Source organism: Dermacentor variabilis, chromosome 2, assembly GCF_050947875.1.
Source record: "Dermacentor variabilis isolate Ectoservices chromosome 2, ASM5094787v1, whole genome shotgun sequence".
Taxonomy (NCBI): Eukaryota; Metazoa; Arthropoda; class Arachnida; order Ixodida; family Ixodidae; genus Dermacentor; species Dermacentor variabilis.
Window position 1 is genome coordinate 111,217,836 of NC_134569.1, and position 26,302 is coordinate 111,244,137.

The following is a 26,302-nucleotide window of genomic DNA, read 5'->3' on the forward strand; positions in this document are numbered from 1 at the left end:
TGTGAATAACGAAGCTATCATCATCAAGTAAAACATGCCGTCACGCGAAAGAAAAAAAACCAGCAGCAGCCGCTCTCTACAGCATGCGCTTCAGTGCTTCAGCTACAAGTTCGGGCGGGTAACACTGAACTTAGTGTCACACATTACTTCCCCCCTCTTCTTTGGTTTCTGGATTGGATTGGCGCGGCTCGCTACGTGCTTGCGCGCGCTTTTCCGAGCGCAGATTGCTGTGCGCCTGGTTTCTGCACTAGGCTTTTGTACAGTTGCTTTTTCGAGCGCAGATCGGTGTGCGTGCGTCTGGTTTTTGCACTAGGCTATTGTACGATCGCTTGTCGCTGCTTTCCATTCGGCGCTGCTTGGTGCAGGCGCACAGACTTCGTGCGCGCCTGCTTTTTGCGCTGGTCTTTGAATACATCGCTCGCTGCTCGCACTTGAGCAAAGTGAGCGTCGCTTAGCGCGGAAGTGCTGCGCCGCGGGCGTACCGTGTATGTAAGCGCGCAGCAATGCCGAGAAACATTCATGCAAAAGCAAAGGGTCAGAAAACTGCGCTTTGTTTTCCATTACTTTGTCATGTACCTTCACCCTGGGTAGCGCCGAGCGATCGCTTCTAACAAACGCAGAAATGAGTCTTTGCAGCGCGTGTGGCCATTAATTGACTCCCACCCCACAGCCATGTGAGGTGCGACTCCAGCAGCGGTGCAGTTACTCTGCAGCCGGCGGAGAGGAGGTGGCGCTTCACTTGCTGCCAATAACTTTCTGTTTTTTTTTTTTCTTTTTTTTCACGTGTGAACGCCCGTGATAGCTCGTGAGGTTGTGCGGGATGAGCTGCTGGCGCGACCCCCACTCGGTGGCCCCGGGAGGATTGTGCAAATTGATGAATGCCTCCTTCGCGGCGAGAGAAAATACAATCGAGGCCGCCTGATGACGGGCGACAACGTTCCGCCGAGCCGCCAAAATCACGGCGGCATTGCAGATCGTGGACCATGGGTATTCGGCATGATCTGCGTGATCACCGGGCAGCTCCGACTATTCAAGGTCGACAGACGAGACGCGGCGACGCTAGGCCCCATTATTGCAGCCTACGTTGAACCGTGGACCACCATGCATCCACAGTGATGAATATGCCGCATACAACTGCATGCCGAACTTAGTGGATGCTAACGGAGCGAGCCTCAATCTGCAATGGGAAACTAAACCACAGCGTGAACTTTGAGGACCCAATCACGGGCGTTGACACGATAAAGAATGGAATGTTATTGGCATGCAGAAACTGAAGCGCCACCTCCTCTCAGCCGGCTGCAGGGTAACTGCACCGCTGCTGGAGTCGCACCTCGCATGGCTGTGGGGTGGGAGTCAATTAATGGCCACACGCGCTGCAAAGACTTATTTCTGCGTTTGTTGCGATCGCTCGGCGCTACGCAGTGTGAAGGTACATGACAAAGTAATGGAAAACAAAGCGCAGTTTCCTGACCCTTTGCTTTTGCATGAATGTTTCCCGGCATTGCTGCGCGCTTACATACACGGTACGCCCGCGGCGCAGCACTTCCGCGCTAAGCGACGCTCACTTTGCTCACTTCGTAATTATATATAACTGCGAGCAGCGAGCGATGTGTTCAAAGACCAGGCGCGCACCAAGTCTGTGCGCCTGCACCAAGCAGCGCCGAATGGAAAGCAGCGACAAGCGATCGTACAAAACCCTAGTGCAAAAACCAGACGCACACCGATCTGCGCTCGAAAAAGCAACTGTACAAAAGCCTAGTGCAGAAACCAGGCGCACAGCAATCTGCGCTCGGAAAAGCGCGCGCAAGCACGTAGCGAGCCGCGCCAATCCAATCCAGAAGCCAAAGGAGGGGGGGGGGGAGCAATGTGTGACACTAAGTTCAGTGTTACCGTTCGGGCGTGCATCGGTTCATATAAAATATCTGTGGAAGTCCAGCTGATCATGTCGGGAGATGGTCCCCGGGACCATCTGATACTCACTGTCCGTGTGATACGCTCATTTGAGCACAGAAATATATGGCACGTAATTATGCGAGACGTGTCCTCGGCGTTAACTGCTGGAGAGTTCAAGAAGTCGGTACTATCGGCGATGAGCAAGAACACCAGCATACCGTCAACAGTGACAACTTATCCATACGACACGCTGAAGATCGAGCACTTGCCTCATAAGGCGAAGTCAAATGACCCAGTGATAAATACCGCTGACGACGACAAACTGATACTACTCGACACCAAGCCGCTCTTTGACGGAGGCGTCGTGCATGAGACTGTGCTGTCATTCTTCAGAATGGACGATTATTTACAGTACAAGACATCGAAACTTGCTCAAGAATAAACTGCGCTGTCGCAGTAATCGTGCCTCTGGTCTTGTTCCGGCAGTGCTTCCCGCGTGCTCATCGAAAAAGCAGAACTGATCCGCGCCGGCATCGCCGCCTAGCATTAGACATTTGTCCTCGTAGCCCTCAAACCTTTTAAAAAAGCAACCAGAGGGCTTTGCAGGCAACGCGGAGGTGCCTTATGACAACGAATGGACTGATGTGCATGTTGAAATGGAATAGTGCGAAACGAGGCACAAAGACTGCAGTGAGCAGTTTTGAAATTATTTACAAAGCCCGTCCCGAAAGTTCATGCATTATGTTTAAAGAAAGTTATTTCACAAGCTTTTAGATACATTAACGTGGCTACCTTCAAAATAATACACAATTAGACACAATGCACTGGTTCCACTTTTTTTTTTTTTTCATTTGGGGAACAAAAACTGTCGCAGAGGGCTGTAGGAAGAGTAATCTATCTAGTCCAGTGACTGAATGACTGATTTGCATGTCAAAGACGCGCATACCATCAATGCAGTGTGTGCAGGGACATTGTCGTGGTGCACAATCCGTTCCCAATTCTTTCAACAAATTTGCTTTCCGATGCTTCAAGACCTCCACGCAGAAAGCTGCATTGTCAGTTTCAGCTTCAGGTACAAATTCGTGGTGCACAATTCCATGGCAAAAAACAAGAAAAAGTGCGCAGCTTGCACTAGTGGTGCAAGGCTGGAGTCAACAGCGGAGCGATCACCTAGCTTTTACGTGATTTGCCTAAGTTGTTTGTAGGTTTTGTTAAGTTGTTGGTAGGCTTGGCTAAGTCGTTTCAAGTTTTTCGTGGTTGTGGTAGGCTCGGCGAAGTTGTCTCGGCGGGCTTGACGCTGGAAGTTTTCGAGCAGTCGCAGGCCGGTATCGCGGCGGCGGCGCATCGCTTCTCACTTGGCAGCACGGCGCTCTTCCTGGTAAGGTGCCGCGTCCTAGAGCTTTCATGTACTCATCGTCCCAGCATAGCAGCACGTAACACACTGAGTAGAGGTGGCGAGATGTGTGTCGCCGTGCCGGCTGTTCCAAGCGTTTACTCTCTTGTGACGTCATTACTCCGCCCTTCGCGCGTGGCTCGGTGCTCTTGCAGGTGGTTGCTAGGCAACGCGAGGCGGCGCACAGCTGGGCTGACTTTTCTGGTAACGCTCCACGGCGGAACTAAAAGCTTAAACAGCGCTGCTGTTAAAAATCATCATGACTGATTTTTGCTTTGATCTTCACACTTTTATGGTCTTCGCTCATCTTTCTTTTTCTGCTCCTTGCTCTGCGACTTCAGCATGACGTATTCATAAATCGAGGTTTCATCGCTGGTGGTGACCCTTTTCAACAATTCATTGCTGTCATCTGAAGTGTTTCTCTAATCAAACATTCCAAATGCATTTCTTTTCGTTGCAACTTTTGCTTAAGAGTCAGTAATTTTGGCACCATCTTAGTGCAAACCTTCTTCATTGCCAAATTTTCAGTTAAAATACAGTGAACAGACGAATTTCCCTAACCAAGTGCTTCTGATATAGTTCTAGTTAAGCACAAGAAAACCCAATGATCATTGTTTTTATCTTCACGTGTTGTGGAGAGGCATCCCGATCTTGCATCATCCTTTGGTTCTTCACGACTTTCGCTGAAATGCTGAACCCACTTGAACAGTTTTCCTTTAAGGCATCATTTCCATAGGTCTTGTGCAATATTTGAAGAAGAAGAAACCTTATTAAAGAATGGTCCGGCGGTTTTTGTTGTGGCGGCCTCAGGTGGCGGCTCAAAGTCCTTGGACTTGGGCGGCATCTTCAGCTTGCCGGATGGCCCAGAGCTGGTCTGCCAGCTCTGCAATATTTGATTAATTTCTGCACCATTATTGCCCAATTTCAAAAGAAATTTGATATTGATCCTTTGTTCCATCTGTTCGCTCATCTCCCATTTCAACAAAGAATAAAAATGGATTGCACAAAAACCGCATGCATAAAATTCTGTTTTGTCGTATAGCAGTCTGGCTCGTGCTAGAGGTACCGGGACCTTGCGAGTGGACAGAGTGAGAGAGCGGCTCCGCTACACCCTACTTTTTTTACTGACTCGCTGCATCAACATTTGGTACAGACCTCTTGTGCACCCGGCTGACAAATGTATGCAGTATACAAGTGGTTGCAAATAAATAGTGCAACGAGACCATCGCATGTTCTGTCTAGAAGTGAACGTAACCTCCTTTTGTGTGGTTTTTTTTTAGCTCCCACTGGGTATGGCATGGGAAAGCCATCACTTCAGCCTCAATGTAGTGCATGTGTACTATCAGCATAAATTTTAACGCAAACAATTCTGAAACTACTTCAATGCGTTATTTTCAGCTTTAGCTGAAGTTGCAACAGTGGCTTAATTCAGACTCCCAAATGTATATTTGGAATAACTCCACTTTTAGAATCCAGTTACTTGACAACTAGATGTCGCAAGAGGCATTCTGATTAGGGCTGTGCGAATATCCAAAATTTCAAATACGAATTGAATAGTCTCTGCTATTCAATTTGAGAACTCACTATTTGGACTATGTTCCAAGTGTTCCACATGCCTGAACACAGTTCTTTACTAGCGGACATAATTTTCATAGGCCTTTTGCAATATTTGATGAATTTCTGCACCATTCTTGCCCAACATCACAAAAAACAAATTACTATTGATCCTATGTTCATCTGTTCCAATGCCATTTGTTGTCATGTTGTTGCCAAGTATTTGCCAAATTGTCGGATATTCATTTCTTTTGAATACACAAGTGATAAAATATTTATGTTTGGTGGCAAACAGAACTATGGACGTGAGGACTGTTTCAAATGATATTGCTGCATGATAGTGGTGGTCATTGCACAGAGGTACCAGTTCCTGAGCAAACTTGCCGATCAGAAAACTTATGCTCATTAATTTCCAGTCATTCTATAAAGATGGCTTGCTTTTAGGTAATCTATATCCAAATTGGTTCCAAATTATTATTTGTTCAGTATCGCCATGTTTGCATCCCCTTAAAACAATCTTCGGTGCTGTAGTATCAGGACTATTGTACTTCTCTCCAGCAAGCTTCTTTCATTACTGTCATTGCCACAATGCCCTAGATTATTGAAACCAATTGTTTATGATTTACTAGCTGTTCAGTTCTCCAGACCTGCAATTGTGAACACTATTAAGTGCATGTCTCAATGTATGTAAGCCCAATTTCCTGCTTTACCAACCAGGCTCCACAGAAACCGCATATTTCATGTTGCTTCAAAAATTAAAAAAATATTCCACTCAATTTTTGGAGGCCGTTTTGCTCGAATATCTATATCCGAGTGGAAAATTTCGCTATTTAAACACCCCGAGTTTTTATCAGTTATTTCCTGTTAAGAGTTTCAATGTATTATAATGGTAAGCAACAGTTCTTTTTTTTATCCATCTGTCCAGTGGGCCAAGGATGTCATCAGGACCCACCAACTCCTGGTCATTACCTAGACGGGGCCTTTGGCCCTCTCCAACAACTCGCAGGACACACATTAAAGTTGTTTCCTCCTCCTCCTCCTTATCCATCTCTTGCTGTGCTTTGCTTTGAATTAACTATTGCAATGGCACATCCAACGCTCTGAATTTCACTTTAATTCAAACAGACTGTGCAGTCACATTTAAAATAACTGACCAGCTCTATCCTCTTTAAATATTAGTTTTGTGTCGGATACTTCTCCAATGCATCTTCTGCAGTTTGAATTTGAAGTCTTTCCTGTAAACACTGCCCATCTCCATCATCTTCCCTGCGATTAATTTCTGTGCCTCTCTGGACATTTCTTGCAAGTCCTTGAGAGCAAAAAAATTTTCTTGGCCAACAAGATACGGTGCTCACTCAATGTTGTTGTATTGCTTACAAAACCTGTTCACAATAGTTTGGACTTGTGACCATGAAAGACTCGAGCTCAATTTGCACAGGGGACCTTGATATCGGAGTGAAATATTAAAACAAACATTCTGGGAACCATTTCTTTTGCTTCCTCCTTTTTCACATCCTGCTTCACTTATTGCTGCTGGATTTATCCTTCATCTTGGTGCATGCTTTCAACTGTCTTGTACACCACAAATGATGCCATGCAAGGTACTACTACTCCTAGTACTCTTCGTTGATATCATAATGGTGTAGTTGTAAATTTTCAGAAGGGAAAGTCCCATGTTCAAAACTTAATGCACCTTGTTTTCCTTGTTTTGCACTGTAATCTTATGGCACGATGATCATTACTACCAAGGAGATATTATGACCTACCTCAGCATCACAAATGCAGCATGAGAGTTCCTAAAACACATTGCTGTAAAAAACAAGCTGCAGTTTATTACTCAACCAATACATTCACTGTGCAGCAAGTTAGTTGTACCAGCATTGCTTGCAACAATCAACCTGAATATAAGCAGGTACATAACAAATCATTGCTCCACAGTGGGCCAATGTGAAGAAACAACTAACCCAATGTGTAGTCATTGATGTCTCAGGTAGCTAATAAAAATATACATGCCCACATCACCCACTGCTGGATTTCCGGCAGTGGATGTCTGTCAAATATCCGCCAGATTATACTTATACGATTTTCGTAACAATCAAAATGCGACACCAATTGTTTGTCCACAGGGTGTCCTATATCAAACTCGGTGCCTGCATCTTCTAGCGGATACCCGTGGCCGGCAGCAGTAGCCCGAGTGCAACTGGCAGCGCGGATGTATTCACCGTCATGTCTCCATGGCAGAGCATGTCAGTTGCAAATAAATATTACGGATAATAATTATGCAATAATTATTATACTAAGCACTTATATATGAATATTTCCATACTAATAATGTCAATTTCATCACAACTGGTGCACTGATAACAGCTGCAGCAGTCTCCATTGAAGGCACAAATCAATAAACCGCGCTACGACATCTGTAATACCTTCACTTGGAGCACATATTTTGTGCTCTCCGTAGTTTTAGCCCATCTGTGTTGCAACCACACCGCAGAAATAGTTGCATGCATCGAATAAATGGACAACCGGCTACTTCTAGGAAGCTAAAGACAGAATCAAGCACTTGTGCAACACTCACCTAGCTAGGTTTACTCCAGATGTAGCCTCCACTGCTGCGGCAGCACCTGTAGCTGTCTTCAATCTAAAGCATCAAATGTTGATGTGCCCTGCCCCAATGGAATGCTCACATCAGTAATCATCAATGCAACTGCATGGCTCTAAGTTGCCCTGACCTATAGCAACAAATAAAAGCAGGAGAGGGAACCGCAACTGCCTCAATGTACAGTTTGACAGATAGTCGCTGAGCTTGTGCATTGCAAATGGGGAGGGGAGGGGGAAATAGCCCCTACATCATGCCTAACGCCCCAGAGAAAAAACCCCCTCCTATATAGAACAATGACGACTATGTGACATCAGCAACCAGTTGACGACATCTAGAACAGACTACGCTTATGACAATTGGGGATTTGTTTTTTATTTGTCTGCCATGCTTATCGTGCCAGTGCACCCAACACTGACCATGTCATGAAACATTTGCCTGGACCAATTTGCGCTTGCTATCCATATGGTTTGCTCTTTTCAGCACGGAAATAATGGCACAATGATAGATGTGTCCTCTAGAAAGGCAGTTGAAGAGCTCAAGCTGGTGGTGCCAGCAACAAGTGCCAATGCAAGCATGCCATATACATTGAAGATCTATCCATACAGTACTCTGAAGACTGAGCACTTGCGTCATAAGGTGAAATGCAATGATTGCACAATAAATACTGCCAATGAAAACAAACTGACGCTATATGTCCACATGCCACCTTCAGCTAAAGGTACTGTGAACAAAACCCTGCTGTCGTATTTCAAGATGGACAACTATTTACAGTACAAGTCAACAAAGACGACACAAAAGTAACTGTTCTGCAGCTGTAATTGTTCTGTACTAGTAAAAGGCCATAAGCATTTTTTTTTTTGCTTCATGCAATATGCATGCATTTGCACCCACGTAACTTGTCCAACACTGTCCTGGGTTGAGGTAAATTAAAATCATGATAGTTACACAAACACTTATTGTACACACTTTCCAAATAGTTATGTACAGAATCTACAGGGCAGTCAAATAAATCCAACTGTGCTGCTGAAGGTAGCCTTGAGATGGCTGCTCCACTTGCAGTAGCTGCAACACTGCAGGAGTCCGTGACAGCAACTAGCTGCACAATGCACGAAGGCACATGTTAATTCATCAGCATTGTCCAGGAGCACATCTACCTCACAAGGGTTCTACATGCGCACTTGCACTACAGCTAGGGTCATCACTTCCCGAGCCCCACAATTGCTTCGTCCATGAGGTCGTCATCAATGACACATGGTGAGGGTCTAGAAAGTGAACTTGACACCGAATGGTTGGAGGGTGGGCTCCCTGCCTGTGGAGACTTGAGTGATGGGGACGGCACAAAGTATGGTGACTTGGCACTGAGGCTGAGTGCTGGTGACGCTCTTGCTGGCAGTTCAGGGGCCACCACAGGCTCCGGCGGCCTTGGAGAGCTGTGACACACAGGGGGCGCCTTCTTGCTGTCCATTGCAAAATCAATGACGAGGCCATCCTCGGGGCTACTATCATCTTCACCAGCAGTGGCAGCAGCTGCAGGTGCTGCTTTGGTTAAGGGAACTGGAAGGGCAGCTGCTGTACTGGGTCCCTTGTCTTCAGGGGTACGAATTTCAGAAGGGACCCGTGGTACGGTTAGGGCCACAGGTCCAACTTCTGGTCCATTTTCTATCTTGGTCATCAGATGCTCTTCACCACCCACATCTCCCTTCAGTGCCCGCCACTGATCATCATCTGGACCTTCCCCAGGACCAAGGAGCATTCGCAGGGCAGCCTCATCAGGCGAAGGCTGGCCACCTTCGCCACTCTTGGGTCCAGTTCTAGAATGCAGTGGTGGTGGCATCAGGTTGGTGGTTTCCTTCTCGACAGTGGGCTTGATAGATTCATTGAGTTTCTTCTCGGGCCTTACACCTGCCTTGCTCATTGTGGTCAGTTTGGGCGAGTTTTTCAGGGAGCCGGGGTTGTTATGGGCTACTCGCGGCACTAGCGTCGGAAGTGCACTGGGCGTGACACTATCGCATGGGCTGAACCCCTGGCTTGAACTGAGTTTTGCAGGGCTCTTGGTGGGAAGTTTCTTGGCTGGCGCTCCAACGGGCAAGCCACTCAATTTCTGAGAGCTTTTGACTTTCACCCCACTTGAGAGGCTTCCCTTGGATGACGATGCACCCATTTTGGCCTTTCCTGATGAGCACTTATAAATGCCAGATGTTTTGGTGACTGTGAGCTTGATACCTGAACCCTCCTTTATTGCACTACCTTCTGCGACTGGCGCCCTCCCTTCTTTTACCTCTTTGCCCAAAGTTGGACTGTCTCGCTTCTCGCATGTCTTCAGAGTTACATCTGGCCTACTACCCGGAAGTTCAGGAGCTGCCGGCCCAACAAGCGGTGATGCCATCGTATTGGTCAGCTTGGCAATCACCGCATTTAAACAACCCTTGCGTGACTTTGGAGGTTTGTTTAGGTTGTTAGAGCCACCAGCTACAGATGTAGTGGGCACTATTGTAATACTGGGAGCTGCTGTGGATGTTGGTGATGGCAAAGCAGGCTTAGCCACCACTGGTGTAATTGTGGTTGACGAAGGCAAATTGAGGTGCTTCAACTTCAGTGTCCCTGTCGGTGATGATGGAGGCTGCTTTGTCACAGGGCTGCTACTAGGTACGTATGTGCTCCCTGACAAAGAAGACACTGACTTGCTGGGGCTGCTCTTCTGGGGAGACTTTACAGTAGATCGGTTGTCCGTCTCTGCGCTGCTTTTTGAACAGCTTGAAGGCCCAGGCTGGAGTGGTTTTGAAAGTTTCTTTCCATTGCTAACAAATGAGCTGGTGGACTTCTTCAGAGGAGGGCGAGAAGTTGATGGGCTCATGGAGCCATGTGGCTTTGTGCTTAGGTTGAAAGCCTGCTGGGAGAGTTCTGTTGACTCTGGAGAAGCAGCCACGGCTGGCTCACGGCAGCCCGAGTCGACACTTTCTGCTCTTTTTCTTTTACGTTCCTTTCTGTTGTCCATCTTCTTTCGTAGCTCTGATGAATCACGGGGCTTGGAACCTGACTTGCTATCGGTCTTTGAAATCTTCAAACTGTCCCCTGATTTTTCGATTTTGAAGCTGACCGGTGGTGACGCCGAGCGGGACAGCTTATCGGAGTCCCCACCGGGAAACAAGTTTTTTGGACCACTGTCCTGGGACCGAGAGCCCTCCCTCTCGAGCTTGATGTCTTCCCGAGCCTCTTCACTGCGAACACGCTTGACCTTCCGGCCAGGAGGCCGGTTTGGTTCACCCGGATCTGTGCCTTCTTCAGAGAAGAGCACGCCTCCTCCCCCTTCCCGGAGGAAGCTGGCGCTGTTGTCAGTGGCAGGTTCCGCGGTGGCGCCAGCCGGCTCAGCGGGGTTCAGAAGCGCCGCCTTGTTCTGCCCCGCTTCAGACTCTAAAAAAGGCTCCTCTTCTGGGTCAGTCCCACCGCCATCATCTTCTCTGCGCTTGGGGCTGCGGCCATCCGACGAAGTCGTCGCTTTTCTCTTGCGCTTGTTTCGAGGCTTGGCCTGGCCTAAAAAAGGAAACCCTGGTGCAGCAGGCGAGTTGCTTGCCGAGGGCACATCACTCAGCATGCTCATCAACATCATGTTGGGACTCTGTGATGGCAGCGGTCCTCCCAGAAGCGAACCGAGAGTGCCTGGCTCCTCTTCGGATTCCCGATAGCCATCAGCCTTGCCGGCTGGTGTGAAGTCACCGAATGAGCCAGTTGCTGGGTTGGGCCCATAGCCAGGCAGGCCAGTCAAGTAAGCGTTCCCACTGCTGTTGAGCGCACTGGAGTACGAATCTCCTTGGCTGGACATGCGTGCTCGCTGACCCTGTGCCTTTCGTATTACAGCTCGCATGGTTACTGGGATGGACAGGCACCTGCACATAGTATAAAAATGATTCAAGGTAAATCACGCACTCAGCTTCTCAGTGTATAAGTGCGATAGATTAATAACTTTAAAACAGACTGTATTGAAAAGGCTTAAAAGAACCAAAATGGTCATTGCTCTTGAGCCACTGCTCACAAAAGCACTTGCCACAAGACGTATGTTGCTAGTGCATAAATGCACTCTTAATTCAACACTCTCACCTTGATAATATTTCCTGTTTGACAATAAATGTGCACAAAATTTCCACAGGAAAGGTTGCAAGTCAGCAGCACATCACCGAAGTACACTGACACGCTCATTTCTATCAATATTTTGGAACAGCTAAAGGAAGGGATAAAACTGTGTTTAACTGGTATACACATAGCCTGGATCCAATATTTCCAGGACTGGTGCTGTCATCTCACCAAAAGATTATCATTGATTTATCTGCGGCTGTTATGCATAAAAGAACACAAAGAAAACCTATTTCACTTTTGTCTTGTGCCTGCTGCAAATGATATTGAATACACTCACCGCTGCATAACTTTGCTGGCATATTCATCAGTGCAGATGCTAATGTCGCTGTTGAGAGTATAGATACGGCACTTGACGCTGGTGATCTCACTAAGGTTTAGGTCAACTGCAGGGAAAAAGAAGCGGCATATGAGCCACAAAGAGCACTCTTTTGAGAAACTTGCAGTAAGAAACTGTACCTGTGGCCAGAGATTCATCCAGCGGGTGCTCAAAGGAGATGCTTATGTTTGATATAGATGTGGTGTTCACCTCGAACATGTGTGACATCTCAGCATCTGCAGAGGAAACAGGGTCAAAAACAAGTCACAGTCTTACCATCTCATTCATAAGGATCTTGAAAACTAGTCACACATGGAACAATGTACTGTCTGGAATATGGGCATTGCACCGAGGCAGGTATAGTGATATGGTGAGCTTTAAAAGTTGTGTAAAGCCTAGCAATTGGCCCAACCTGTGCACATATTTTCATTTCCTTGTACAGCTAAACAGACAGCATGGTTGGTTCAGTGTTGGTATTTTCACTACAATGAATGTGGCATCACGCCAAGTCATTGTGCATGAAATTGAGAAGCCCAAAGCCATTGCAAGCTGCTGTTACATTGTATTGATGTGTTTAATTTGCCATTATAGCAAGGTTTTATAAGTACAAAAGCACACCATAAAATTTAGCATAACTTTAACATAAAATAAGGCACAAAATCAATGCAAGTAGTAGCTGACAGGGGGCTGACCGTACACGTGCAAACGCCCTGGGCACAGGCACTATGCTTAGCCCCAAACGCCTTTGATATTAAGGAACCCTATCAGCTTTCAAGAGGTGTTAAGAAACCGTTGCACCTTTGCTTCCTCACTCTAGAAACACTGGTGACTGGCATCTTAAGTTTGTGTGGCCACTTGTCTAGTGAATGTTCACCGAAAGGTCATGTACCTGTTCTAAAATTTTCTGGCCATAAAGAACCCCACGATCTTTCTTAGTATGCTACAAAACTCCTGCCCTCTTCCTCTTTCCAACAACGTGCTTATACACACACTCGCTATACGGGCTCGCATACAGAGAATGAAAACGGAAGGGCGGCCACTACTGTGAGCGCTGAAGTTGCCAGCATATCTCGGGAAAAGGGGGATAAGGGGCAGGACCTCGTTCCCTCTGAATCCGCCTAACCAAAGCAGCATCACTGCCGTGTCTGCGTGTGGCCTCCGTTATTTACAGGTCGGCATGTTGTCTTTAATTTTGAAGGCCATCACTCTTGACAAGGAACTCACAATAATAAATAGACAAGCGATCCTTTAATTCCGTATTGTTCTGCACACCGTAATGCAGCATGCACCATAAACAGTCTTCATGCAAACATAGTGGCGGACGCACAAATGTTTATTTCATTTTTCGCAAGCAGATGTCACAAGTCACTCGCGCTGTGGAATATACCAATCACAACGCTAAGCCTAAATGCCCGCGTCAACTAGCATGCACCTGTGCCCCTTGCACATCAAGACGCTTGTCTTGCATATTTATTATGAAACCACAGTCGAAACCTGCAATAACGAAATCCTGCGACAATGTAATTCTCGTGACCATGAAATGTTGCCGTACTACAATTCTGTATCAATGCAATTTGCCAGAAAGTAATCTCACATATTACTTACTCATGCAAGGCTAGCAGACTCCAAAATGTGCTCAAATGCGATTGCTGTGCAGAAAAATTACATAAAGTACCACCACATTAAACTTGCATGGCTGCCACCACCTCGTTTGTTGATCGCATGTTTGAAGCGGCACGCATGTTGCTACCGACATGTGACAATAATTTTTGCACAGCTAGTGTAGTGCTGATATGTGCCTCTATGAGAAAAATGAAGCAAAAACAAGGAAATCCACGTCCCATCAATGTGCAATTGTTTATCGCGCTTGAAATGGCAGTCACAGCATGGAGTGTCATGCATCGGGCGGTGATTAAGCGATCGTCGGGGAATACGCATCCCTTGCTGCAACGTTGCTAGTTTTGGTGCCAACCAACAGGCACTGCATGCGGATTCGGTGCTGGACGCACGGCACCTATGGGCGACAGCAATGACTGGAGAAATGCTGTTGCATATGCGTGGAGCACTGTTGCTTTGCGTCCGGTGCAGAGTTACGCAAAATCTCACGAAAGTGATCGTATCTCCGAAAGCAACTGACTGAGAATTCTGCTCCACAGCAGTGCTTCCACTGCTGATCGACGCATGCACTGCACTTTGTACTGTCAGCAATGTGGATATATATTTTCGAGCAGAGCTTGCTAAACTAGGCTAACAAAATTTTGACAGTAAAGTTTTGTTCCGTGATGCACTACCTACCTGTGCTGTCTCATTTCACAACAATGAAATTCTCGCAAACACAAATTTTTTTGTGTTCCCCACTGTTTTCATTATTGCGAGGTTTAACTTAAGTGCAGTAACAAACAAGCCGTTATCAAAACTGTGCCGTGTTGACACCGACGCACCTGAGCCACCAATGATGCATGAATGTTCCCCACTTATCCGTTGCAGTACGCCTTTTAAACAGTCAATATCGTCATCTGTCAGCAACAAGGGTTAAGCAGGCAGGCAAGTGGCTCTCAGCTTGCAGAACTTCTCAAGCGATTCCTGCTCACATGTTACAAACTGCGCTAGTGAGAAAAAGTTAAAGGTGCTGAGCATGGCCACTGTAGGCTTTCAAGTCACACAATGATGATTCTTGTGTGCTGCCGCCACGTGGGTCTCTCGCTGCTCACAGACTACGTACCGCAGTGAGGATGTGGCATGCGATGGCTTCGTTAAAGCCAAAATGCTAAGTTTCTTCTCTAAATCGATAAATTGTGGAAGTGAATGGAGAAAAATGGGATGGGGTCGGATTCATACTGACCATTTGTGGAGCCCTAAGATGCCAGGCACAGAACTCAGTTTGAAAACTACAACATACACATACAAATGGCAAGGCTAAAGGAACAAGCTTGTCATGTTCCTCAGGACAAAAAGTCAGGAACCCCTAGAACGCATGGTTTGATGCACGCATTTATGTCTCATGGATTTTCAACTAAGATCAGCTGCAATCCAGCTCACAGTAAGTAGCGTTCAACTCTACGCTGGCTAACACCCTATTACAGCTGAGCCTCAGCTAGGGTCCCTTCCACCAGTTTTCGTAATGAACAAAAGGGTAGCAGTGGGAAAAGAGGGTGTTAACATGAAAAACAAGCTAGTTGTGCAAAGCTCACTCTGTCGGCTAGAGGGGCGCACACAGCTGGCCACCAGTGTGTTGAACAACAGCTGCTGTCGCAGGAACACCAAGATCTGTGGCACATGCGTAGGATGTGTGAAGGGCACACCAGACACCATGACTCCTGGCAGTTCGGGGCTCCCTGACAGCAGGTAGTAACAGTGCTGCTGATCTGGCAGTGTCTGCAAGCAAAGATGGTTATTCCACACAAAAGCTACCAAATACTGTAAAATCAGTTTCACCTATGTTTCTCACATTTGCCATTAAAAGGCACTGAAGCACTTTTTAAACACAGCAAGAAAATGTTACCTATCTGTCGATAATACTGCTGTGAACCTGACCTGTGAGCCACATATTCTGCTGCATGCAGCAGGAAAGCTGCAATTTGGCATAATATATATGGCGATCTCTCCTGTAGCTTTCAAGACCTGTGCATGTGTACGTGCATGTATGTGTACTTTACCACAAAAAGTACTTCAATGCGTTCAGCAGAAGCAAAGTTAATGGCAGTCAACTAACCCCTTTGCGTTGCTTCTGCTCCTTCTTTAATGACTTGCACTGCAGAGGCTACGGCAAAGCAGGGTGTGCCCACAACGCTATGCCTACTGAATGTCACCTTGGCGCACAGCTGAATTTTAATTTTGCATGTTTACAGAGATGCCACTACTTCCAATTGAGGCAGCTGTGATGTGCCAAATGTGGTTGCCCTCAGTGAGCCACAGTGCACTCAGCCAGTGGATAGTGCAGCCAGGTGCACCCTGCGGCAGCCGCGGTATCTAAGCTATGCAGCAGACCTCAGCTGCATGCAAGTGCAGTGCATATGAGCAGCGTCTTCTTTGTGCGCGACAGCGCTTGAGTGCACGTTTGCACTCATATGCTACAGTCTAGCCATGCTACGTTGTGAGGAACAACTTTGTCCTGCACCAGTTGGACCAACGGATAGTAGAGACATCCAATTTGTGCAATATGAAATGTTATCAATAGCTCAATATGAAGCGAAGTCTGCCAAGGCGTCTAACCAGGAGTGGCCAGGAGTGAGCTGGCAAGCATGCGTGTGGTCTGACCTTAAGTATCGCTTGGTTTGAAGCTGGTTGACTGTTCAAAACTAGTCGAAATTAGCGAGATCCAGCAGCATAATAATTGCATAATAAACTTGAGGACGCCTATAAAAACATCAAAGTATAGCCAACGCCTCCTTGCAAGTATGACCTCCATGCTCAACTACTGCCTTGCAAAGATTATGGGAGTGTGCATCGTGTAACGATTCTTCTCTCACCACATTCAGGCCACGATCACTTGAAGCAGTGAGCTTCCCTTCTGATGCCTGGTTGATGATGAGGGACAGGAGAGGTTGTGTAGTGCTGGTGTCGGCACACTCGATCACTGCACGGCAACCAGAAATCACAATGAGAGCAATGTCTTCCTTCCAGTGCAAATGCACTGTGAATATTCTGCCTGCAGAGAAGCCCAAGATTACCAAGTCAATCAGCGTATTTTTGCACCTAAAATGTGCACAAGTATTTCTAAAATATCAGCAGTAAAGTGGGGGTGTAAATTGTATGCGAATTTCGTCATGAAGTGTGACTTCACGGCAGCGCACGCCAGACTGCCTTGAAGCCACGCCTCAAGGCAAGGTTCTCTGCCATTCAAAGTTTCGTCGTCTCCAAGGGATAAACCTCCTCCCCACCCCTGCATGTTGAAGCTCCTTCTTCTTTTTCATGGTCGCCTATTCTCCTCCACTTTATGGGTCGCCATTTTGCGTTTAGTAGTTAGCAAATAGCACATGTGACACTGGCAAACTCATACATCATTCCTTCTGCGGTGCTCCCTCAAGTCTGCACAAAGTGTTTCGAGATACAGTGGCAAGCCAAATCATCGTTGGGATTTCGGCTTGGTTGCATTTGCTCCATCGCCGTTGCTGATGCGAGGGCTTCTCTGCCTGCCCCGTCATCCGCTGTCGTGCAAGTGCTAGCTGGGAAGTGATCTGATTCACGTCAGATATCATGTGACTAATTCGTCTGCAATAATGTCCGGCGCGTGAATCCAGCTTTGTAAGCATCACCGTAGAATGGGGGATCGGAGCTGCTGGCCAAAGATACGACGTAGACAAGCCGGGCATCCGTGAATGGAGACTGTTTTTGGAAAGATTTGAGCAGTAATGTATGTGGTTACTTCAGCAGATTATATGCATTTTTTTTCTTTCTGGGCTGTTCTAATTGGGGGTGCGGATAACAAGCAGTGGCGGGCTATATGCGCAGGAATACGGTATCATCAAAATGTTTACACTACCGCAGATGATGATTTATCATGCTTAGTAACTGTCAAATTATTTTTACTGAACATAATAAGTAGTAGGCACTCTCAAGATGGATCAGGTATGTGTGTATAAGCTAATGCCATCAGAGATAGGGTGTAACTTGAGCAAGGAGAGGACTAGGCATACAAGGTGTTGTAAGCCCCCCTGAACCTTTCCACGATTTGGTGCAGTGCACTCACTTCAAAACATGGCCTCACAGGTTGCCTGCCTGTGCATATAAAGCAGTGAAGACCTCCACTAAAGGATGTGCGCATGCTGCACAGCTTAGGATCTGCAAGCTTTGATGCAGCTACAATGTACCCAGAGTGACATTTTCCGGATAACAACTTGAGCTACCAAATATGACACCAAGTTACTTCTTGCTTAGCTTTTCAAATCACTTTTCTTTCGTGTAACAGAGCAAACAACCGTATAGAATGTATGCAGCTTTTAGTATGTTTTCAATCTTGCATGGATTTTGCTTCAAACCTTCTATTTACTGAGTCATGCAGTAAAACAGAGCTTACATGTGACAGCATGTATCTTGCGAACCAACGCCACAGCCATGGGGATTGGCTTGGGCAGCTTGAGCACAAAGCTTGCTGGTAGCATTGTGCTGTTGAGGTTACTCAGGGCAGCAAATGATGGGAGGCTGCAAAGTTCAAGCAGCAATGTTAAAAGAACAGTAATTAGAAATATTAAGTTTGGCTAACAGGAGAGTCAAATGCCTTGATTCACAAATAGGTCAGTTTTATTACCAGTAGAATCGTGATAAGGTAGAAAAAAAAAAGCTAAAATGAAAGACCGGGGACTGCACCGCATAGAACTTCATACTCCAGCGCCAGCTGATTTCATAGGTTTTACAAGCACTAGCCCTGAAGCACCGGTAAAGAAAAAAAAAGCATTTCATTAAAAACCAAGCAAATGCACAGACTTAAAGCTTTCATGGGTTTTGCCTGCATAATAACCCACATTTTTAAGGTAATCCTAAGAGATGTATGCAACGTTCTAACAAACCACATCAAATACTTCAGCAGCAGTTAATGTTCATCTCATAAACATCTATCGCTAAAGTGCCGTTGCTCATTATGGTGCAAATATTGTGGATATCCTGCACCAGTACAGCAATTTTTGAGATTCCAATACACAACACTGCACGCACCATACTCTCTCCTGAGCCACTGACATTAACCATCACAACCTTGCATTATGCTGTCAACAAAACACTTGCGTGCTGTCCTATCTTTTCCACTAGGAAAACTCTCTTCCCCCGAGCCACATCTGCTCCAAAGGGCATCAGCGTATACACCTTGAGCACTTAATTATAGCCCTATTTGCTTGAGGTGCTTTTCAAGGTACACAGAAAATATTACAGAGGTTCACCTTGATCTATAGAAAGTTTTATCTGAATGCTTTTATTCCTCTGTCTGCAGTAATTTGTTGCAATTGCAAACATGTTTCTACAGTATACAAGACCATTTGATAGGCAATCATGCAAAACTTTAGTCATTGCTTATAGGTATTTATTTACCCAGGAGAATGTCTAAAAGTACCCACAGTTTGTCCACACTGCATGTTATACATGTGCAAAGTTTCATCTCGCTACCCCAATTTCTCTGTCTGTAGAAATCCTTTAAAACTAATAAGCAAGTTGCAGAGGCTACACAAGGGATGAACCCATATGCAACAGACAAGGTGCAAAACTTACATTAACTGCTTGTGCAGTAAAATGGTTTAATACACGAATATAATGCGAAATCCTTGACATCGCTATTACATCATTGATGCCACAGGTTGGAAGCGAGATTCAACATGGAAAGCCTGGCCCTCATCATCTCCTCTGATACATCAGTGTTTTCATAACAAAAAAAATGCAGATTGAATTAAGAAGTGATAATCTGGAAGCATCCAGTGATTCAGTGTTCCTTCTAGTGGCCTTTTAAACAAGGCACTTTCATACTCTCTTTAGAAGTGACTACTCACTTTTTGCCCTCAGGGGTGTTGGTGACGCTGATGAGTGATGTTGTTTGGAGCTTGTGAGAACCTGAGCTTTCGATGCAGACCGACACAGACTGACCAAGACCCTTTTCCAGAATGGCTGTGAAAAATAAGAACAAAGTGCAGCGATGAGTGAAAAGCTGTTTAATTCTTCAGGATTAGACCACATTCACAAGTGCAGAACGATGTTCAGTTTACTGCACTGGAATGTTTACGTAAGGTACAATAAAAAAGGGACAGAGACAATGTATGAGAACACCTGCCATGCATTTCTGAAGACTGGAATAACATTTCTGCCTAAGAGAAACTATTAAAAATCAATTACATTTAAAAAATGCTACACATTCGAACCTCGGTGATAGTATGATCCTGTTTCATATGATTTCCCAGCATCAGCATTCGCGATCGAGAACACAAACAATGACTGAATACAGCTACCTTTCTTTTTTACCATTAAATGTGTTCTCGGAAAATGTTATCTTCTGGCACCAACATTCAGTATAATGCCAAACTTCGATCGTATGGTATGTTTGTTGGCCACTAGGTGCCGTGTGAACACGAAAAGGTGCGAGGCACGCGCAATCTAGAGCAGTAGGAGCCTGCCATGACAGCTTCCCCGCAGTACTCGCCTGCCTGGGTCACGTGAAAATGCAGGCATGGACTCAGTTCTCTCTTCCAGTACCAGCAAATCTTCTCGCGGGTCATCGCACACTGCATTCACAACTATCGCCACCAACCCTATCGTGATAAGCATCTTCACCTATCTGTTCACAGGTAGCGTGGAGTAGTGCCATTGGAAGTGTACTGCCCACATTTAATAGTCAATAACCCAAACCAGGTGCCTTTCCCTGCTGCAGGCGGCTCGAAGTGAGCTTCAGGTTTAGCTCTGGCAGCACCATATTCCAGCGTTGCTCACCAGCTCGATTTCATTTCGGTTTCCCATAGCTGTCTTAAAAAGCTATGCAATGGAAAAACAGCAAAGCGCATCTCGGGCCACCACATCAGCAAGGCGCGCTTCAGTGTCTCGTGCAGCAATTATTCTTACAGAGCAGACACATCATAACTTCCCGCCAAAACGCCTCACCCGATCAACCTGCTGGGCCAGGCCGAACTTGAGGAGCACAAACATAAGCTTGCTGAAGCAGCAAAAATGACCAGTACGTGGGTCTTGGGCTGCTCGGGCCCTACCAGCTTAGTGTGCATTGGCACCGTGTGCTCCAGCAATTCGAACAATGCTTCGCATTAAGTAGTTGTCAACTACAGTTGAGGGCAACATTTTTTTTGCGGCTTTGGATTGTACGTTTTCCCGATTTAGTATGTTTCCTCTAGCCTTTTCTTTTTCCCAAAAACATACGAACGAGGTTCTACTGTAGCTGATACGGTATCATTGGGGCACTTTGCAACTGCCAATATATTTCTCTTTTGTTAAGTGTCAATGTTGTATTGCATTACCATATGCTTAACTTCTTTGCTCCCATCATAGGTGGCTAACTTGCTGCGGTGGCATTATGGTGATGGCATTCTGCTGCCAGCATAAAATCATGGCTGTGGCTCCTGGCCAAGACAACGACATTTTGATGAGCATGAAATGCAAGAACGCTCGTGTAGTACTTAGGTTTAGGTGCACATTAAAGAACTCCAGCTACTGAAAATTATTGTGAAGCCCTCCCATGTGGTCTCCCTCATAACAACATTGTTGCTTTGTGTCTGCATCCAGAGTCTGTTTTCCAATTTGCCAATTCCAATTTTCATAGAACTGAAATGCAAAGGCACTTATGTACCACACCATAAGGAATGCTAACTGACCAAAATCAATAGTGGGCTTTTCGCTATGGCACCATTATACTATATATTAGAGGCGTTCGAATACAATATAGCAGATTTCGAATTGAATTTCAGAAAATTTAACACCAACTTTTATGCTTGCAAATTTCGTGCTAGAGACACAGTGCTGCACAAGCAAAGGTGGCTAATCACATTACTTAACAAGAATATTACTAGCTATCAGTAACTTACGTACCTATGATTCGAGATGTATAGTACACGCTACTCCTATTAAAGGGACATTAAATGTAAATATTAAGTCAAGCGAAAGTGATAGATTAGGATTCAAAAATCTCCAAGGCGGCAATATTATTGCAAACAGAACCTCAATAATAGAGAAATTGAGGTAAATACAGGACAGAATTAGAGACTCCCCTGGGACATTAAAGCACTTGCCTGATGACGAAAGTACTCCTCAGTTAAATTCTGTCACTAGTACTCAACCATTCCTTTCAAAAAACATCCTTGTATTGTATTATAACACGAAACAAAACACTACCTGTCCAGTTCTATTTCACTTTTAGAAAAAAAAGCTCATTGAAATTACCTTTGACAACAACGTGGGCGGTCGAAAGGTTTCATTTTCGCTCAACTCCGCGCCGCCCATGCTTTCGCGTTTCAGTAGCTTCATTATAGCGTACTGCTACACTGGCTCTTGAAAATCGCACCAACTACAAGTAGCAGAGAATTCAACTTCCATATGATGTCATGGGATGCCCGAACGGTCTACGCCACTTGACCAAAAAGCAGCTGTGCAGCGGAATCCGCCACTCTGTCACACTGTCTTGGCTCGGTACTGCTGTCTCGTCGGGCGCCATTTGACTCACCAACGGCAGCAAAGGATGTATGCAATGTCACCACTCCCCCGGTTGGGTGGTGGGAGATTTGAATTTCGAATATGGTATTCAGACCCTTCAGATGTAATTTTCTCGTAAACTAAGTCGTTTCTTGACATGATACAAATGTTGCGAGGTTTCTGGAATGGTATTTAAACAGTCCACATCGACTTAGTATTCGCCTTTAGTGTCCCTTTAAAAGAAACACCAAATTAGTATGCCAGCTCTGATAACTCGGTTCGAATACGAAGGTCGGAAAAATATTTTTCATTGATAGAATGTCTCTCAAATTGAATCAAGTGATTTTTTCCCTCTGAAGCTGAAGAAATATAGCAAAGTTGTCCTAAATACCAAGTTGTCCAAGTACCTAAGTCCTAAGTACTAAAACCCAAAGTACCAATGGGGGTTTTCAATTTATTAGTGAATCATACGGTGCTTAATGGCAATCTTCTATTGCTTGTTTTGCTTTCCAGTTTTCTTACAGAAAACAGAAGGGGATTTTTCCATCTTTATGGCAGGAAGTTGCTTTGGGTTAATGTCAGCTCGTTGAAGCCAGACAGACAACAGCAGGGAATGCGCATCATGTGACTCAGCACCACCCTGGTTCACCTTGCTCAGTGCTGATGGGAAAGCGTTCTTAAATCGGGAGGCCCATGGCAAGTTCGTGCGACATCTCCCCCTCCCATTCCTTCCCCTCTTTTTTTTTTCGTCTGCATCTATCTGCCATTTATGTAAATGTGTCTGCCGCCGGGGATCAGTGTAATGTCACATGATATTTTGGAGCACACCATGCACTAAATCCAAAGCTAGCCTTGTGACGTGCCGCTCGAAGCTCTGATAAGAAACCATTATGCACCTACAAACAGCATTCAGAACGCAGGGAACACCATACGGTATTTTGCTAAGATGGCAGCCATGAACAATGATCACCCTGCGCACTCGCTTTCATTAATGTCACACACCTCGTGAACGAGGCGCCAATGCCAGGCCAAATTCTAAAGCTAACTTATCAGCCTCTGAAAATAACCCCACGAAAGCACGGATAATTAAGAAGGGGCCTTCTGGTACACCAGTGAGCGCCGGTTGTGGTCCAAGGACCGAGTCAGAGTTGTCAAAACTCAACAAAATATATTGTTCAAATAAGGCAGTTACGTCCACACATGCACGCTTTGGCTAAGTACATCACAATGCAATTCAGATATGTATTAACAAAATTCTTGAAAATAATTAGCGACAAGCACTAAGAGTTCAAAACATACAGTACAGAATGAATAGGTGCACTAAGTGTCTACTCATATTCAACCATGTTGGTCTTGAGCCAGACGTCCTCAGCATAGCTCATGGCAAATATAAAAGAACTTCTTCCGGAAATGCAGACGCTCAAGAAACTCGTCGGCCAGCTTGTCGGTGAGTCTTCTGCGCATCCTGCACGGTCCGATCTCTGATCCCTCCGATTCCAGCACAGTGCTTTTATAGCCTCCACTGGTGTTTCTCGAATTTTCTGACGGAGTAGTTCTCCCGTAGCACGAACAAAGCCACCTGGGAATTTTCTAGACATTTCTTGCATTTTCAGCCGCAGCCACAGTGACTCATCCATCAGTGCACGCTTGGGCTGTGCCCCTCTCACTCTCCTCGCCGTGTGTCAAGGTCCGAGAGGGTGCTTAGGCATGCGCCCTCTCTCTCTCTGAAGCTTCTAGTCACCGTTGATTGCGTAAGTTGTTGTGGTGTATGCGCTCTCTCCCTCCGTCGAAGCTGTCGTGGGGCCAAGGTGCTGCTTTTCTGGCTTGGGTGATACGCGACTCACACTTTGATTACATGCACTTTTGTGACAAATGGCGAGGCAGTTTGTCGGCTTTCTGAGGGTTGTGAAACTGCTGTGAATAGATGTGCGTTGATTCGGTGTGAAACCGTAACTTATGTCGCCAACACCCGATGAAGCATCTCCGATTAGGCCTAACAACATAGACAGTGTGGCCGTGACGAAAATTCGCCACCAGCGGATGTGATAACGGGCCACAAACCATTGCAGAAAGCTTGTCGCTATTATATTTGAACAGGTGGCTCATCAGTGATCGTTCACGAGATCACGCATACGGTGTAGTTGACGGCCATTGAAGTGGCATTCGGGTGCGTGAGCATGCTTGCCAAGTTCGTCTGTGTGCTCGCATGTGGGCAGAAGTTGTGAGCTGCACGAATCTGCATGCGTGAAAACTGAACTCACGTATCTGATACAATCAGCATGTCTTCCGAGGGATAATCAGCCTGATCTTCACATGTGCTTCTTTGTTTTGCACACATGCTGCTTTTGTTGTTCCCTGCGTTCGCATACATGGCCAAACCTTGTAACAATAGATATTGCGTGCCGTGGGAACGCTGTGTCACGGACCACGGCTGGGTCATTCACCATATGCACCAATTATTTGAAAAATAGAATAATCAAGAAATTGAATATTCAAGAAATCACATAGTAGATATTCAATTCAAGAATCGAACTATTCGAACATTTACTATTCAATTTCAAATCAAATATTCCAGTGCTATTCGCACACCCTTACTATATATGCACTGCTGTATGACAGGAACACCTACTTATACTATTTTTAATTACGAGTACTGTTGTATGAAAAGTTGTGAAGCAGTTCAATGCTTTTAGAACTACGTATATTATTGGGTCTCCATTAAGCTTTCATGTGAAAAGTGGCAGCAAAACAAGAAATAATTGCGAGGAGAACAGGTTAAGAGGTAGTGCGTAATATTACAAATAACCGTTGGCCTCTTCAATTAATTCTCATCATGAAACATTTCCCTGCACAGAAACGAAAAGACTGCAAATGCTACACCTGGCAGTCTTTCATTTTAGGATTCAAAATGTGCACAGGCTCAATGATATGGTACTTGTAGGCTTCACAAGCACCACACACCACGCAAAAGAAAGACAGATGAAAGTAGTAGCAATGAAACACTTGCCTTCAACAGTGAGTGGGATGGAAGACTTGCTGTCCACATCAAGTAAGTCGTAGGGAGAGATAAAGAATGTGAGCTTCATGGGGTGCCCTAAAAGAAAGGAAACCCACGGGGGTGAAAGGCAGTACCAGTGCTGCAGCTTCAGAGCCAACATATTTTTTTATACTGCACATAAAACTTTGCCAAAGAAAGGAAAGTGCAGACAATACGCTCCAAGCAGTACAGTGGAGCCTCATTACTATGAACACCACATTAACAATATTTTCAGATTAACGAACTTTTCAGAAATCCGCTGCTGAACGCTTATAAGTTTAATGTAAAAATATTTCAGTACTAGGACCTCCTGAATACCAATCTTTTCAGAATAACGGTCGTTGTTCAGTTTCCGTGTCATGTTAACAATGCCTCAGTACTACAAACTAATATTCCGAAATCCGGAGATTCTTAGATTTCCGTGTATCCCTTATGGCAGCCAGAAGAGTAGGCTAGCAGATGACAAGGCACAGAAAAGTGGACACTGCAGTGCACTAGTTCGCAAAACCCGAGACGGCACCAAAGGAAACGGCGCCTAAGGTGAAAGGGGGCACCTGCCGCACTGGCGCGGCAGGTGCCCCCTTTCCCCTGCTCTGCTTCGTTGAGGCGCGCACATGACGCGACGTTGCAGCCAATGGGAATTGAGGTGCCATTTCGCTGCCACAGATGCTGTTTTCTTTTTTTTGCTCAAGGGGCAATTTGACGTTCTTGCATCAAAAAGAGAAGGGGGGAGGGGGATGGAATTGGTCACACATAGGAGCTAGCTTTGTGCTGGATTAGCTGAAATTAACCAAATAGATGTCTGAAAGCTATCAAAGAAAAGATCACTTAATTGTGTTCCTATTTGAAAAGCAGTACACAGAATTTAACAACTGTATGTCTACAAAAAATATTTATTCGAACCACTCATAACTAGCTGACACGTGAAGGTATACACAGCAATAGTAATAAAAGCCTGTAGTACACGAAAGAAGCTTGCCCACTGGGCTTCATTCACAGTATAATATTATAATCAGCAAGCTTTCAGCACTAAAGTGCCTTTTCTGCTTTTGTACAGCATGGTGACATCAAGCGTGCCGGAATGTGTATGGAGTGTTTGCCAGTGCAGGCACTCTGGTGGACAGCAGTGAGTACTTCTCTATTCCTAGGCCCATAATCGTACTGCCTGTGTGGAGCTTGTGCTTACCTCCCTTGCGAGGTTGTAAAATGCCAACTGGAGACTTGTGAACAAGGTTGCTTGGCTCATTCATGAAGCTGAAAAGTAAAACA

General features: G+C 45.6%; 1 protein-coding gene across 1 annotated transcript in view; it reads right to left on the reverse strand.

Annotated features, from left to right (window-relative positions):
* Positions 1-6,642: 6,642 nt before the first annotated feature.
* The window catches only part of MED1 (Mediator complex subunit 1), a 34,939-nt gene continuing 15,279 nt past the window's right edge, over positions 6,643-26,302 (reverse strand). The window contains exons 9-17 of the mRNA XM_075681714.1: positions 26,220-26,287; positions 25,004-25,090; positions 19,362-19,476; positions 17,906-18,030; positions 16,359-16,465; positions 15,081-15,264; positions 12,030-12,125; positions 11,851-11,956; positions 6,643-11,326 (exon numbers count right to left, since the gene is read on the reverse strand). Coding sequence (XP_075537829.1) covers positions 8,641-11,326; positions 11,851-11,956; positions 12,030-12,125; positions 15,081-15,264; positions 16,359-16,465; positions 17,906-18,030; positions 19,362-19,476; positions 25,004-25,090; positions 26,220-26,287 — 3,574 coding nt within the window. The 3' untranslated portion in view covers positions 6,643-8,640. The remainder of the gene's footprint in view (positions 11,327-11,850; positions 11,957-12,029; positions 12,126-15,080; positions 15,265-16,358; positions 16,466-17,905; positions 18,031-19,361; positions 19,477-25,003; positions 25,091-26,219; positions 26,288-26,302) is intronic.